The following is a 15517-nucleotide window of genomic DNA, read 5'->3' on the forward strand; positions in this document are numbered from 1 at the left end:
CATTTGAGATTTACGCTCCGAACTTTCCGGCAATGAAACAAAACAATACATGTTTGCAGCACAAATCTATTTTTTTAAATGCAGCACAAATCTCTCTTTCAGTACCTGAGTTGTATTTGAACATGCATCTTGACGTATCAAATCTATGGGTAACAGGGGCGGATCCAAGGTCCAAGGGGGGGTGTCTAGCTAGCTCCCCTGCTCCACATCGAATCCGCCCCTAATGGGTAATGACTTAAGTATACAAAGATAAGCGATGCATATTAAAGTTCACTTCAAAATATGATATACAAAATATGATATAGTTTGGATTATATTATAGTCAATCTTCCCAATCATCAGGTCATAAACGGTGAGGTGGGTTGGACTCCTTTTTGCTGCCATCCAAGGATAAAACTCCTCTTCATTCTTCTAACGAAAAACTAAACGATGACAAAGTTATACAAGTTTTGCATCATGACTCAGCGTCAAACGAGTATTATAGCACTTTTCTTTTCTTCTTTAGATCTTGTTCGGTTTGGAAGGGATTGAAAAGAATCTCTTTTGAGTCAAAATCTTCCTCAATTCCCTTAACCAAATAAGCACTTTAAGTGAAAATATATGGGAGTAGTATAAGTGAAAATATCTATGGGAGTAGTATTTACGGATAGACTACATACTTTCATCGTGCAAACAACAAATACATTATGTATGAAAATATTATTTTACGAGTCACTTTAGGAGTAAAATATAAATTAACGACCATGCAACCAACAGCACATTCACGACATGTCGCAAACTTTTTTTTATATTTGTGACTTAAGCCATATGTATGTATACAATATCTTGCCCATGCAACTAGTAACATTCGCCCCGGACATGTTGCAAGATACTATGTTTCTTTTTACCTTCGTCACCTTTTCGTCGCCTGCACGACCTATTTACCATGCAATTAGTAATGTATTCGTCGTACATACGTAAATATTCTACGCTTACCAACTTAACTACATGCATGTGCATGCGAGTTGCCCATACAACTAAGTAATGCATTCATTCTATACATTATTGAACATTATCGTAGGATCACTATTTTTACGTTTGCCAACTTAACCATACGTACATACACAGGAGTTTCCCATGCAATTAGTAACGCATTTAACAGAGACATTATTGTAGAAACTTTGTCAACTTAGCCACGTGCATGTACGACGGGAGACCTATTTACCATGCGTCGTAGATACGTAAATATCCTAATATTCTATGTTTGCCAACTTAACTACATGCATGTGCATGGGAGTTGCCTATACAACTAGTAATGTATTCACCCTATACATTATTGAACATTATCGTAGAATCACTATTTTTACGTTTGCCAACTTAGCCATACGCACGTATATGGTTTCCCATGCAATTAGTAACGCATTCATGTAGAACATATGTAGGAACATTTATTATGGAAACTCTACTTAATGTTTGTTGACTTAGCTACATGCATGTACGCGGAAGTTGCCTATGTAACTAGTAACACATTCACCTTGAATATTATCGTAGGACCACTATTTTTACATTTTTCCCCCATCCTATCCACGTACAAACGTGTTTTTTTTACTCGTGCAACTAGCACCTTAGGCATGTTGTGGCTTTCCTATTTTTTTATGTACGCTCCAAAGTTATCGCATCTCGACGCATTCATCATGAACACTATTTTTTCCACACGACCGCACTGGGATTACATTTTCATTCTCGTAGGCATCCTTTTTTTTTCCATAAGCAATTTGATTATGAACATTAATTAACTATAAGATGTGTAAGTTCCTGTCATGCATGCCATGATCATTTATCAATGAATCCATCCCGAGAGGATTATTTTTTTCTCACCATGAATTTTTTCGTTCTTCCATGGTTTCCTTTTGCCACTAAGCATTTTAACTATGAACGATAATTTGCCGCGTCCCTAAACTGACACGTAATACACAAATCCAGGTAATTTGGTGTTAGAAGATCGTATTTATAATTGTTTAATCTGATAATCATAAACATACGTGTCCCACTACCTCATGCTCCATCTGTTTCAAAATATAAGTCGTTTTGATTTTTTTAAATACATTGATTTGTATTTAGACATAACCTAATATTTAGGTGTATAGTAAAATCTATATATCTAGAAAAGCTAAAATGATATATATTTTGGAATAGTAGTAAAAAGTTATTTATTTCCTTTGCGTTATTTATTTCCGTGGGCTTCCAGAGTTCAATCTTAGATTTGGCACGGCCGGTTTGGCCTCTATGATAGTTCATCCAGGCCGTCAGGATAGCAATAGACGCTCCTGATCAGTTGCCGCGGCTGCAGCAGTGCCAGACTGCCAGTCCAGCACCAAGCCCACGGGTTAAACCACCCAAAGCACTCGAGACTCGACAGCCGGCCTGAGATCTCTCGTCCCATCACCAGATCCGAGCCCCGAATCCGCGCGGCGGCAATGGCGGTGCGCGCGAGCCTCGGCTGCTTCCCCTCCGATCCCGCCCTCCATGCCTCCTGTGCCATACCGTGGGGCGTCGCCGTCACGCCCTTCTCCGCCGCCGACGAGCGCGGCTCCCCGCCGGCCACCGGCGACGAGGGCCACCTCCTCCCGCGCTGCCAGTCCTGCTTCGCCTACTTCAGCTTGCTCTGCCCGCTCGACCGCTGGTCGTGGACCTGCACCGTCTGCGGCGGGGAGAACGACATGCCCGCCGACGCCGCCGCGCGGTACGCCCGCGACGGCGCCCACGACCCGCCCGAGATGCGCTCCGCGTTCGTCGACCTCCTGCTACAGGGTACGCGTCTCTCGCTGTTCTGATAGGATGCAGCGTGGTGCGGTTTGTTGCGGTGTGCGATGACGATGAGTTGGTGGTGGTGGACTTTTGCAGGGGAGGAGGGTGAGGCAGCGGTGGCGGCTCCGACACCCGTGTACGTGGCGGCGATCGACTTGTCCTGTAAGATCTCACTGTTCCTTCGGAAGCTGTCATGTTTGGTTCTAGCATCAAATATTAGTAATAACTGTTAAGGCAAATGTACTGGTAATCATGCCTTGAATCTAGTCCATTATGGCCCAATATGAATAGATTTCCTGTCTGAAGAGGGTCATCATAGGTTGGACACTCGTTGACTCCTACTGTGCTCATGCCTTGAACTCAGCCCATGAGTCAATGGTGTTATCATGGGCTTCCTGTTTATTATTTGTGGTTGTTTAATTGTTTGCTTTTAATTGTAAAAAGGTGAACATCATTGCTGCACTATGGTGAACACCAGTTCCAGAATTCCCTTTGATTGATGGAATCTGTTTTCCATTGAGATGATGCCTAATTATACGTGTTTGTAGCTAATCAAATGTACAGCCTCAATTTGTTAGGCTAGGAAGCTTAATCTACATTCTTTTTATCTGATGAATGAGTCTTTAAGTTTCCTATAAATATATATTCGAGAGTACATCACATGTGAGTTTTCAGACCTTTCATGCTCCTTTTAGTTTCTGATGCTTTCTTTGTTCATATTGTATTTTAGCTTCAGAGGAGTTTTTGGAGCTAGTCAAAAGTGCTCTACAAGCAGCTCTGGAAGGTGAGGTGCCATCCTCAAGTTGTGGGAGCTAGGGTGTGCTTGGTTGCACGCCACCAAAAGCCACGCCACTGTAGCGTGGCGGGTGTGGCGCTCTTTTCTGGCGCCATAGCCCTGTGGCGTGGCGTGGCTTGGCTGGGAACCAAGCACGCCCCTAGTGTTTGTTGAATGCATAATACTCGGGATTTTCATAAAGCTATATATATTGTATGCACTGACCTTTGATCCCATGCAGCTCTTTCGCCGGGATCATTATTTGGACTTTTGACATTTAGCAGCAAGATAGGATTGTATGATGTCCAAGGTCCGATACCTATTGTGAAGAATGTGTTCATCCCTCCTGATTCTGATGGCGCCTTACCAATCGACCTTGAAGACGTCATGCCCCTCTGTTCATTTTTGGCTCCTGTATGTACATTGTGCTATCAATTACAGTTTTCTCGTCATTTGCATTTGTCTCTGGACTGTGGTCCCAGAATATTCATCTCCCTTGTATGTGCTAATGTGAAGTTACATCTTAACAGATTGATAGTTGCAAAGATCGCATAACTGAAGCACTTGAAACGATTAAACCAATGTCTTCCTGGGATGTAGCAGCAAACATAGCTGAAGGACAGGATCATGTATTACATCATACCCGTGGTTTTGGTGTTGCGTTGGATGTTCTTGTCAATTACCTAGGTTCAGAATATGGAAACTCATTCGAGCTTGGTATGTTAATGACTTGACCACACTAATGTTGTTTTGTTTCAAGACTTCTTTTTGAAGGCTATATTACTGTGTGGGTCTGCTGTCCTTGACCTCATATTCCACTATAACTTGTTATCCTGATAATTTCAAAAACAGCTAGGATATTTGTGTTTTTATCTGGTCCACCAAATTATGGGGCTGGGCAACTGGATACAAGTGAGGAACAAAATGCTGGTAAAGCAGGGGATGCTGATCATATATTGCTTCAGGAGCAGACAAGTTTCTACAAAAATCTGGTAATTCTGCGTAAAGATTAGTCAATATGCTATGATAATATTTTAGAATATATCTGATTGGCATATCACAGGCTACTAGTGCTGTTCAAGCAGGTGTGTGCGTGGACCTTTTTGCAATTACAAATGAATACACAGATCTTACTTCCCTGAAAGTTCTGAGTGTCGAGAGTGGTGGATCATTATTTCTGTATTCAAGCACAGATGAATCAACACTTCCGCAAGATATGTAAGTAAATTCTCTATTCATTCAGCAGTCAGACCATGACTTAAGTAGATTACATTTAGGTGATTTATTGTTTACTCTACGCGTAGGATAATCAGATTTATTGGGTAGCTGAGGATATTCTTTTTTATGCTATAATGGACAACTGACCCTTAGATTATAAAAAAATCTTACTGTGTCATCAATGTTTTAGTAATGTATTATGGTGGATTTCTTAAACCCATATAGTCTGATGGAAGTCAATGTTGGTTGTGCGCTAACCAAATGTTCATGCTATAAGATAGATATTCAAATGTATAGAATACGTAATATATTTGGCTGTCATCATATTCTTTATGTTCACTGGTTATTATATACTCCTTATATTTCATTGCATAGCTCCAATCGACCTTGATTAAGCAATGCTGAAACCAAGTTGGTAAAGGCTGACAGACCCACACCCATAAAAAATATGTCATTAAATCACTTGATGCTACCATGGATAGGGAACTCTTGGTTCTCCTTGGTCCTTGCACTTTGAAACAAGATCAAGAGGAAATAATCTCCTATATCATGAAAAGATGGAAGTAGCTACAAAGCAGTACCACAGTAGTCTGATCTTCATCTTCTTTTTTCTGCAGATACAAGATGTTGAGCAATCCATATGCGTTTGGATGCGTGATGCGGTTGAGGACATCTTCACAGTTCAAGATAGCTGATTCTGTAAATACTCTGAGGGATATGTGAATTGCTTACATCAGCTTCTTCATATGTACCTGTGGCTGATATGTTTTTATTTTATTTCATTTTTATTGCAACAGTATGGCCATTTCTTCCCAGATCCTCAATATATGCATGTTCAGCACATAAATTGCTGCGACGCTTCTGCTACATACAGTTATGACTTCGAGTTTGAAAAGGACTCTCAATTTTCCAGGTAACAAACATTCTATTTTCCAGCCTTTCCCAGAGTATATACTTTATATACGTTATCCCTCATGTTTTTCCCCCAACTAGAATAGTAAGGAATTTTCATACTGTGCTTCCAGGCATACTGAATTATATTATGCTTCTGCTTTGGTTGTTATCAGTAATTAGTTGTGCCTTTGTTGTCACCATAATGAACCATGATGAAGTCTGCATTACCCTTGTGGCCTTATCCATAGTTGAAATCAGGGAGGTTGAACTGTGTCTATCTTTCTGCACACAATATTTCAAAACAATTAGTCATTTTTTGGATCCCACTAATCTGAGGATGATAAAACTAGAAATTATCTTAGGGAAAGAGAGAAAAGTAAACATTCCATAACTAATGAGTGGAAATGAGAATAATATAACATTTTATTTGATGTCCCATCATCATCATTATAATTAGATTTAAAAGGAGTCTACACAATAATAAAGACAGCATAATCAAAGTGCCAAAGCTTCCTGTCGATGTGGATTCTTGGGGAAGACAGCCCGTTATCCCTAGGGTAACTTTTATCCGTTGAGGATATTTCCTATAAGGACCCTAAGAAACTATAGCATATACATCTCCCACAAACAAGACAGGGCTGTCTAAGAAACATGTTCTAATGGTTAATTGCAATTGCTATTGTGCTAGAAACAAATTCCAACAGTTAACATATAAAAAGTAAACAGCTAGCTGGGCAGGTATGGCTAGTAGCACACTACATCTGTCACACAAGATAACTGTAAAATCTTCAGCTAAACAGTTTGATTGTTCTGTAAATGCACAATATAAGTTCTATATTCTTAGGGTACCATTGTCTTTGTGCCTGCAGGAAGTCAAGCCCTCCTATTATTCAAATCGCATTTAAGTACACAGTGCTTGTGCACAATGGTGATACATCAGATGCTCCAAATTCTGGTAGCAGGTACATTTGTTACAGCCTGTGATCAGTCATTCAAGTAGCATGTTACTGTTTTTGAGTTCTGTGTTCATGTAGTGTGTTACATTTGTGTACAATTTATATTTTGTGGTATTGTCATTTCAGTGTCAATATTATTATGCTGCAAACTTCTCAATCTTATGTGACATGTCCATCTTCCAGTGTAGACAAAGTAAAAGTTTCTGTGGTTTTGTGATGCTTGGTTCACAACTTGCTTCTTAAGCCTTTTCTAATTATTAGCTTGAAAATTGTGATTCTAGTGGAAATTCTATACACGATGATAGGGTGGTGATATCTTTTGTAACGTAATACCTTGCAGATCTAAATACTCATTGGAGAGGAGGCTAAGAGTCCGGACTATCCAGTACAACACAACTGCTAATATCTGGGACCTTTATGATTTTGTTGATCCAGATGTTGTTTTGACAATACTGGTACACCAGGTACAACCTTTATCTATATTTTGTTGATGCAGCAGAAGTCTGATGCAAAACTTGTTTGTTGTAGTCACATGATTTTGATTAATGGGCATGCGGCACATAATTAGAAAGTTTGATGCATTTCTGTATGTAGCAAGCGGGTGTATTGCCAAAAGCAGTGACACCCATAGGAAAAACTTTGCCACCAAGAACAGTAGGTAACCAAGTGATGCAGTGTAATTTGTTTGGTCCACCAAATGTTTGAGTTCCCCAATTTGAAAAATGCAGTCAGATTTTATGTTAATGCAATAGATCTGGATTTCACCGGTTTTAGAGTGTCATTGTAAAGACTAAAGAGTGTTCTATCTATAATTCAGGATAATGAATCCTATCATGGCTTAAATTCTCTCTAAAATCAGCTCATTTAGACATTTACCAAATATAATCCTGAACGGGACATGCTATATCTTGTGACTGCATGATTTCACTTGGCATTCTGAGCATAGATAATTCTGTTTCCAATACAATGTACACCTTGGTGACTGAACAAACAGGAGGAAGGTGTTTATGATTACCATACGTATTCCATGTTGAGTTGTTTATAGCAAGATATAAATAATCTAAAACGCTTAAAGGGTAATTGCAAAGAAGATCATTCTGTTTCAGATCTGACCAGAGTTCATTTTCAGGTTATTTTGTCTTCTTTAAGTGATGTGCTAGAAACAAGGCTGTGGCTCCAAGATTGGTTTTTGGCTGTCATTGCTCAGTACAATAAAGCATACAAGAATGTTACATCTGGAGGTGGTACTGGGATGTATGACATTGATGTTAATTTCTCACACTGCTCACAACTGCAGCCTCTGTCACGATTTGTATTTGCTGTTCTATTAAGCCCCCTGCTTCAAGTCAACAGCGAACTTATTCATCCAGATTATGTGACATTTTTGCAATGCCTCTTCAGGTAATGCGGGTCTTCTTCATACCATTGAATTGTTAGAACTAATCACTAGGTAGAGTAAATTATGATGAAGTTTGTTGAGCTGAAAGATCTTTTAAAGATGAGAGCTTATAATTGTTTTTAAGAAGAACAAGGCCCTTGAACCCATGATCTGATCTGCCAATTAGGAGACTTTAAAATCATGGTCTCTTTGTTCTATTCTTATTGAACTATGTAAGTATGGTGTTACATATTCCAATTTGGTTAACTATGTTGTATCAAACACAACTCATATAAATGTGGAGGCAAGTTATATAGGCATTGCATGCAAGTTTTTATACATACAACAGCATTCATGATGCTTGAATTATCTCATGGGTGGTAGCTGAACCAGAGTGTACATACATTAGAAGTTCCGTGGATCCTAGTGACTGATCTACTTATTTGACTAGAAAATTAAATCTTTCAAATTTAACTGTTTGGTTTTCTAATATCGTTCTTCATCATATCTTACTTTTGGTTGTCCAATTTCTGGTGGTTAGTTTGGAAACATCTAGCTTGATTTCAATTCACATTAGATCATTCAGTATTATTTACATCTATTTTGTTGACAGTGCACTGGAGCCAGCTTCGCTTCGGCAGGCTATTTGGCCTTCCTTGATTTCATACTTCTCCCCTGATGTAGAAGCAGAAGTGCATCAATCGCTAAGTCGTACCGTGTTCACCAGTGAGAGCCCAATATTTCTTCTTGATGCGTACAAAGATCTTCTGGTGTATTACTCGCCTACAGCTAGTAGTGAAATCCCTTTTCCTCCTCCACGTGACTGTGAGTCCAGCATCATACCTTTCGTTCATCATGCACCTCACTAAGTCATTTATCCAACCAATGTGAGTCCTAACAACGAAATGATGTTGGCAGGTCTACTGAGATCAACAATTGATAGATTAAAGCAAGAAAGGAACATAACACCCAGACTTGTGCTCATTCATGGAGCACGTGATGACACTACAGAATTCGAGAAATACCTTGTTGAGGACCAGTCCTTGGATGGCTCCTGGTTATCAAGCTCCACAGGTTTCAGCTCATTCCTTGATGAGGTAAGAAGCAAAGTGGCAGAGCATGGCATATAAAGACCCATGTCACCAGCCTCATGATCAGCTGAAATGTGATGCTGTACAAGGCTACGAGCCATGACCAAGGCAGGCCAGAAATCTTTATCATATTAACATGCACAGAAAGCGTTGGCACTGCAGTGCTTTGCTTGTCACCTAGCATACATTTTCGTGTCCATGTGACTGGGGATGCCTTTGTCAGATTTTCCGATGAGCTTCGTGAATTTAGGCTTAATGAACAAGGCTGCGCTACAATGTCATATGAACCGAAAGCACATGTTGATTCCTCTGACCATGTCGTTTCAAATACTCATTTATTGTATGTTCGTATCTTGCTCAAATACTCGGTTCACTCCATGCTGATTGCTCCGAACGCATCTTGATGTCGTTTTCAGCATTTGGCAATGCAATGCACTATTTTTTTTCACAGGCATTATTGCTTTTTACTATGTTCCTGTCGCTACTTAAGTTACATTTTTGCTATCTGATGATTCTGAATCACAGTATTCTGGATTGTATACGAGTGGCAACGTGATCTAAAAAAAATATAATCTAAATTGAATTCCAATAGTTGGGGAGTAAGCTTGAAGGCGGGCCTATACAGCTTGCATACAAATATAGAATAGAACAGGGGTACAGCCTGATGTACATGTGTGGAAAAGTTATAAAAACTCCAAAGCCTGCCTTAATCCGTTTTGTTAGGATCTTGCACCAGGTAAATCTTGCGTTCAGCAGACTATCTTTCTATTAATATTGACAGATTTGTTGGCCTTAAACACGACTCCAAGAATCATAAGCAGAGCTCAGAGAAGAAAACGACTGTCGACTGTTTTCTTCCACGGTGAAAGATATGCACATTTCTTCTGGAGAGAACCTACCATTACCACACCAAAACTCACCCTAATTAGGACTGGTGATCTTTTGTAAGTGTCCGTTTTGAGACAAGAAATCCAACTTTGTGATCTCCTGCAATTTACCACCTTCTAGCAAAACAATTCTGTCAGCCATTAGCACCATTTCCTGCTGATGAGCAATGATGAGAAGCTGTATTCAGCCACAAGAAAGTCACTTAGCAAAATATTGATAATGGAACGCATGACAAGAGACTTGTCCCACAGAAATAACTCACAGTTACTGTGTGGTTTGTCATTAGATTCCTCAGTGCTTCTTTCAGTAGCAGCTCAGACCTGATATCCAAAGCAGAAGTTGCTTCATCCATTATTAGTATGGAAGAGTTCTGATAGACTGCCCTGGCAATAGCTAACCTGTGTAAAAACATGCACTATATAAGTTAAACGGACTTCATTAAATAGTAAGATAAACTGTCTACTAGGTCGTGTGTGATCCCAATGTTCACTTGTTTAGCTTGTGATACAAGGTAGTTTTCACCGAGAAGGGAGTATTTTACCTTTGCTTCTGCCCACCGCTCAAACTAGAACCTCTTTGCCCTACATTTGAATCATATCCTTCTGGCAACATCTTAATAAACTCCTCAGCATGGGCAATCTTAGCGGCATACTCAACCCTGGCCATATTAATATCTCCCAAAGGATCTCTATAAGCAATATTTTCAGCAATTGTCCCAGAAAATAGCATCTATGCAATAAACAAGAAATGAATAATGCAGGCACATGACAGTGCACAATATACATAGTCCATACATGCAAAATATAATGACACTTACAAGTTAAAATCATATTTTGTGTGGACTACCAAGCACTATTCAACTAGTTTTCATTGAAGTGCATAGGAAAGGTTAACAAAATATCATTTCAAACAGCAATAATGATCAAGAACACACAATTTATGATCAAGATTTCATTGATGCTGTAGATCAGCAATCACCAAAATGGAAAGCTAAGAGTTCCATGCTTGAACACACAATTTATGATACTTAGTATAATGGACTTATCCATCTGACACCAAATACGACTTACTTTTCGTTTTGCACGAGAAGCACAGGCTCTGCTATTGACATGATAAAATGATCTAACCTCAGCCACAGCTAGCCATGATAATATTGTTTAGCACATATAAAACAAACTAGAATGTAAAAGATATGATGTTTCTTCTAGTAGCCACGTGTCTGTACAAGCAAATGATCTTAATCTTGGAATATGGCAGCATCTGAAGAGAACAATGGAAGGGGACATCATGCATGCACCAAATAAGTACTTACAGCATCCTGTGAAACAAAGGCAATGTGTGTCCTCAAGCATTGCAATTGAATGTCCTGAACATCATGATTGTCCAGAAGCATATATCCTAAAAGAAAAGAAAACTAAATCCATATTATAAGAAAAATATGCAGTTTAAGTAACCAAGAAAAGGAAATGCGAGATCTTGAGCTCAAGGTAAAAGGCGGTACACAATATTTAGGTGTTTAGTCGAATACCACTTTGTGGATGATAAAGGCGGAGCAGTAATTTGGCAAGAGTACTTTTTCCTCCACCAGAAGGTCCAACAAAAGCAATACTTTCGCCCGGTCTGATATGAAGATTCACACCATCTACTACTGGAGGCATGCTATCAACATATCGAAATGTAACATCATGGAACTTAATGTCCCCATTAACATGTTGTAAATGAGTTGCACTGGGCTCATCAGTCACCTAGAAACACAAAGCTGGAAGTGACTTATCACAGACAGAACCAACAACTATGTACTGCATTTTCTTGGTTAACTGTGGATCAAAATTTAAAAATAATCACATTTTACACAAAATTATATTTTCTCAAAGAAATGAAATGTTGAATTACTTTTAATCAAATCCTAGTAAATTTCGATGTTCCTTCAAACAGTTTCACCATGCCGAAGGATATGTAAAGCCATTCAATCACCTTACCCAAACGAAAATAGACTAATATACTTATGTTGACTTGTTCAAAGACTTTTCTTGTAATTTAACCAAAATGACAAATTAAGCTGGTAAGAAACAAGCATACTGATTAGTGAGTACCTCAGGGTTGAACCTCATAAGATCAAATATGCGTTCTAACGCTGGTTCTCCTTGCTTATATTCATTGTATGCCTTCCCCAAATCCTATACAAATTGCCATCAGAACTAAATCAAGACCGTTCTTACATAAAAAGGCGGTGCATGACCATGTGCAAGGCAATAATAGAAATAAAGGTAAATATCATATTACATGTTCTAAATATTTAAAGAAAGTTTTCTGGGAACAAGAACCATTTCTTCATCCTCCAATGCTAGAAGCCTAGAACCCTTTTATGATTCCTCATCAGGAGAGGAAGTCTACAAGGGAAAGATGCTGAATGCCCCAACAGGAAGGTGAAAGAAATTTTCAAAGTATTCAGGACACAAAATCCCATAAGCATTGTCAATTTGTCCAAAGAGTGCACTTCAAGTTTATTAATCCATTTCTACAGTTCAGTAAATTATCTTTTTTGACATAAAAAGTAGATGCTTATCCATTTTGTTTTAAAATAGCAAAGAGTAACTTGTCATAGAAAGAAAGAAAAAAGGGTGAAGAACCAACATACACAGTAGGTAACTATTTGACATGAATGTTGAACTGACCTGAATAGGCTCCACAACAAGAGCAAGCGCTGTCAGAAAAGACAGAAAACCTTCAGCATCAAAGGATGTGCCTGAAACAACCATTGACCCAGCACAGAGCACAAGCAGGCCTCCAATGTATGTTGCTCGAACAGCCTGAGGTATGAGAGTCTTCATTTTCTTCTTATCCAAATTATTTTTTAGATTGTCACGAGCTAACTTTTGGAATCTCAATATCTCCTTGAGTTCCCCATTGTTTGCCTTCACAGTGAGCATCGACGGAACTACCTAAAAAGAAGATAACTAAAGTTGTAGTCCCTGCATAGATGTGGATTTTCTTTTTTGGTATGTGAGCAAACAATTGCTACTAAACCAGACATCGTTGAGATAGGCTGTGAGCATGGCAAGGCTGAGATGCGCCTCCTTGGACATTTGACGAAGTTGTTTACCAAGACTTGCTATGACGACGCACATGCATGGAATTACCTGTTCACACAATGTACAAAGAAAATTAGACAGCAAAGATAGAAGTGACTGTGAAACAACAATATGAACTGTGAGCTTGGTTACCGTTGCTGCAAGCAATGAGAGCATGGGATCGATTGTCACCATCTGAGTACCCATTGTTATCAACTGCAAGCTTGTCGGCACAATTGTCTGTGTCAAATTAATAGTCAGAATCCATGCATGTGTAGTGTACCATTTGTTGGTACAACCGGGGTGAGCCTGCCCGTTACCATTACAGTAGCCAAAATGAGGTGTGTTATTTCGAGATGTACCATTCGTTGGTACATCATCTTGAAAGATGTAGAAGTATCAATCAAATTTGGTGAAAAACCAGCCGATTAATCGGGAAAACACAGATCAAGAAAGTTTGAAATTTTCAATCAATAAGGCCACATCTAATCAGCAAACATACTGACTGCTAGGCGGGCATTTCCTCGAACAGCTAACCTACATACTATGGAACTTACAAGCATCTAGCAACCTACTATTACCTACCTATTTAAGCATGAATTTCCACGAACGATTGTTGCTCTCTAAACTCTAAAGTGAGTCGATCGGCAACAAAACCACTAAACCAGGGAAGAATGCAATCTCACATTGAGCACGGAGAACACAGCGTCCGCGACGTCGTCCGCCTCGTCGGCGATCCGGTGCGCGAGGTCGCCTGCAGCCACCCCTCCTCTGCCCTCGAAGAACGCGAGGTCGCGCTCCAGGAGCCGCGCGAAGGCGCGCTCCCGCAGCCGCCCCGCCGCCCGCAGCGCCGCCTCCCAGAGCAGCGCCTGCTGCGCGTACGCCGCGGCGGCGCGCGCGGACGCGAACGCCGCGAGGGCGAGCCCGCCCCTGGCCGCCACGTCAATAGCCGCGCCCGCGCCCGCGCCAGCGGCGGCGAGCGCGCGCGGCAGGCGCCCCGCGGCGGGCACCGCGCGGGAGAGGCAGTACACGGCGGCGGCGGCGCACGCCCAGCCCTTGGCGATGGTCTCCCACTCGGCGGCGACATAGGGGAGGATCTCGGCGAGAGGGTACGGCGGCGGCGGTGGCGGCGAGGAGTCAGTAGTGGCGGTGGCCCGGAGACGGAAGGCGCTCGCCGCTGCCGGCGCCGGGGTCAGGGCCAGCGTCCGCGCGTGGGCCACGCATCTGCGGCTCCGCGGCTGCGGGAGGTACGGGTTTAGTGTTAGGGTTCGGGAGACGAGCGCCGAGAGAGCCGGAACCATGGGCGTGGCGTGAGCTCGCGGTTCTGTTCTGCGTGGGCGTCCGTCGGTGTGTGGGGTGCGCTAGGAAGCGCGTGCCATGCGCTGCAATGCGAAGGTGCGGGAAGAAGAGGTGACGTCGACGCTCGACGGCACCGGGAAACAAACCGAACTGCGAACTTTTTTTAATTTTTAACCCTTTTTTTCTTTATTTTTAAAAATAACCTCAGCGGGGTTTTATTTGCGCGGCCTAACCCTTTTGGCCGCGCCAGACCGCCTGGCGCGGCAGGAAGATGCTGCCGCCCACATGCACTGGCGCGACAGCCCCCTGCCACGCTGGCGCGGCGAGTCGCGGCGCCAGGCGGGCGCTGACGTGGGCGAGCGTTCGCCGCGCCAGCCCGCCTGGCGTGGCAGGGCCAACACTTAGTCCGCGCGCCGGCTCCCTTCCTCCTCCCTCCCTCCTTTCTTCCTCCTCCAGAAACGCCCGAGCCCGAAGCTCCAGCGCCGCCCCCCGCCGCCCCACCCCCAAATCCACCCAAAATCCGGCGTTTTCGGTGGGGGAAAGTAGTAGGAATCGATCCCTGCTTCGTGTGGAAGGTATTCCCCTACTTATTCTCGTGTTTTACCGTTGCATTTGGTAGATCGGAGGATGTTTAGGTGACTTAGGGTTAGGTTAGTGATTTGAAATTTCAATGAAATGCAATGGTGTTTTGTGTTAGATGATACGTAGTTCATACGCAATTGAGTCTCTGCCCGCGATATTGACGTGTAGAACTTATTGATTTAAGGATATATTCATTGAATCGTATAGTGCAATGTATATGTGTATTTTTTGTTTGCAATTTGTCCAATATATGTAATGTGTGTAGTTGATATGTCGAATATGTGCAATGTGTAGTGTATATGACATGGTGAAATGTTTGTATTTTGTAGATGGATCGTTTAGTTCGATTTTTTCATGGTGGTGTTGTGAAACAAAATGGGGAGTTAGAGAATATGAATAAGTCAATTGAAATATTTGATGGTCCTCCAAGTTTTAGTGATTTAGTTGACCGTGTAATGACGAAGTATGGATGTAGAGTGGATGAGATCAGTTTGAGAGGTCGTTTTGATTGTGGGAAAGCTAGAGCTCATTATGTTCTCATGAAGTTAGCATCCGATGCGAATTGGAAGCACTATAAG

General features: G+C 41.5%; 2 protein-coding genes across 6 annotated transcripts; one reads left to right on the forward strand and one right to left on the reverse strand.

Moving 5' to 3' along the window:
• The first annotated feature begins 2366 nt into the window (after positions 1–2366).
• LOC101766428 (protein transport protein Sec24C) lies at positions 2367–9547 on the forward strand. Its single transcript, XM_004975513.4, has 14 exons — positions 2367–2790; positions 2884–2949; positions 3518–3571; positions 3804–3976; positions 4093–4279; positions 4415–4554; positions 4626–4780; positions 5398–5479; positions 5578–5693; positions 6544–6636; positions 6971–7094; positions 7760–8031; positions 8622–8833; positions 8927–9547. The coding sequence occupies exons 1-14, from the start codon at positions 2457–2459 to the stop codon at positions 9136–9138; spliced, it is 2220 nt and encodes a 739-aa protein (XP_004975570.1). The 5' UTR covers positions 2367–2456; the 3' UTR covers positions 9139–9547.
• A 110-nt stretch (positions 9548–9657) lies between these two features.
• LOC101765201 (ABC transporter B family member 29, chloroplastic) lies at positions 9658–14468 on the reverse strand. 5 transcript variants are annotated; one of them, XM_012847877.2, is made up of 10 exons: positions 13745–14466; positions 13212–13298; positions 13020–13127; positions 12663–12929; positions 12081–12164; positions 11516–11732; positions 11300–11385; positions 10529–10716; positions 10250–10385; positions 9658–10140 (listed from the first exon to the last, which is right to left on the reverse strand). In XM_012847877.2, the coding sequence occupies exons 1-10, from the start codon at positions 14357–14359 to the stop codon at positions 10021–10023; spliced, it is 1908 nt and encodes a 635-aa protein (XP_012703331.1). In that variant the 5' UTR covers positions 14360–14466; the 3' UTR covers positions 9658–10020. The 5 variants fall into 5 exon arrangements, 3 of the variants coding, with proteins under 3 accessions (XP_012703331.1, XP_004975567.1, XP_004975566.1); XM_004975510.2 differs by having other exon boundaries at positions 9658–10143; XM_004975509.2 differs by having other exon boundaries at positions 9658–10164; positions 13745–14465.
• Positions 14469–15517: the final 1049 nt, after the last annotated feature.

This window comes from Setaria italica, chromosome VII (assembly GCF_000263155.2).
Source record: "Setaria italica strain Yugu1 chromosome VII, Setaria_italica_v2.0, whole genome shotgun sequence".
Classification (NCBI taxonomy): Eukaryota; Viridiplantae; Streptophyta; class Magnoliopsida; order Poales; family Poaceae; genus Setaria; species Setaria italica.

What these genes read in the sequence shown, in the direction of transcription:
- LOC101766428 (XM_004975513.4), top strand. Translation starts at nt 2,457, where the DNA reads ATGGCGGTGCGCGCGAGCCTCGGCTGCTTCCCCTCCGATCCCGCCCTC. An exon ending in CGTCGACCTCCTGCTACAGG is followed by an intron (nt 2,791 to 2,883) that starts GTACGCGTCTCT and finishes GGACTTTTGCAG; the next exon opens with GGGAGGAGGGTGAGGCAGCG. An exon ending in TGACAATACTGGTACACCAG is followed by an intron (nt 7,095 to 7,759) that starts GTACAACCTTTA and finishes GTTCATTTTCAG; the next exon opens with GTTATTTTGTCTTCTTTAAG.
- LOC101765201 (XM_004975509.2), bottom strand. Translation starts at nt 14,359, where the DNA reads ATGGTTCCGGCTCTCTCGGCGCTCGTCTCCCGAACCCTAACACTAAAC. An exon ending in TTGTTGTGGAGCCTATTCAG is followed by an intron (nt 12,165 to 12,662) that starts GTCAGTTCAACA and finishes CAATTTGTATAG; the next exon opens with GATTTGGGGAAGGCATACAA. An exon ending in TGACAAACCACACAGTAACT is followed by an intron (nt 10,165 to 10,249) that starts GTGAGTTATTTC and finishes GGCTGAATACAG; the next exon opens with CTTCTCATCATTGCTCATCA.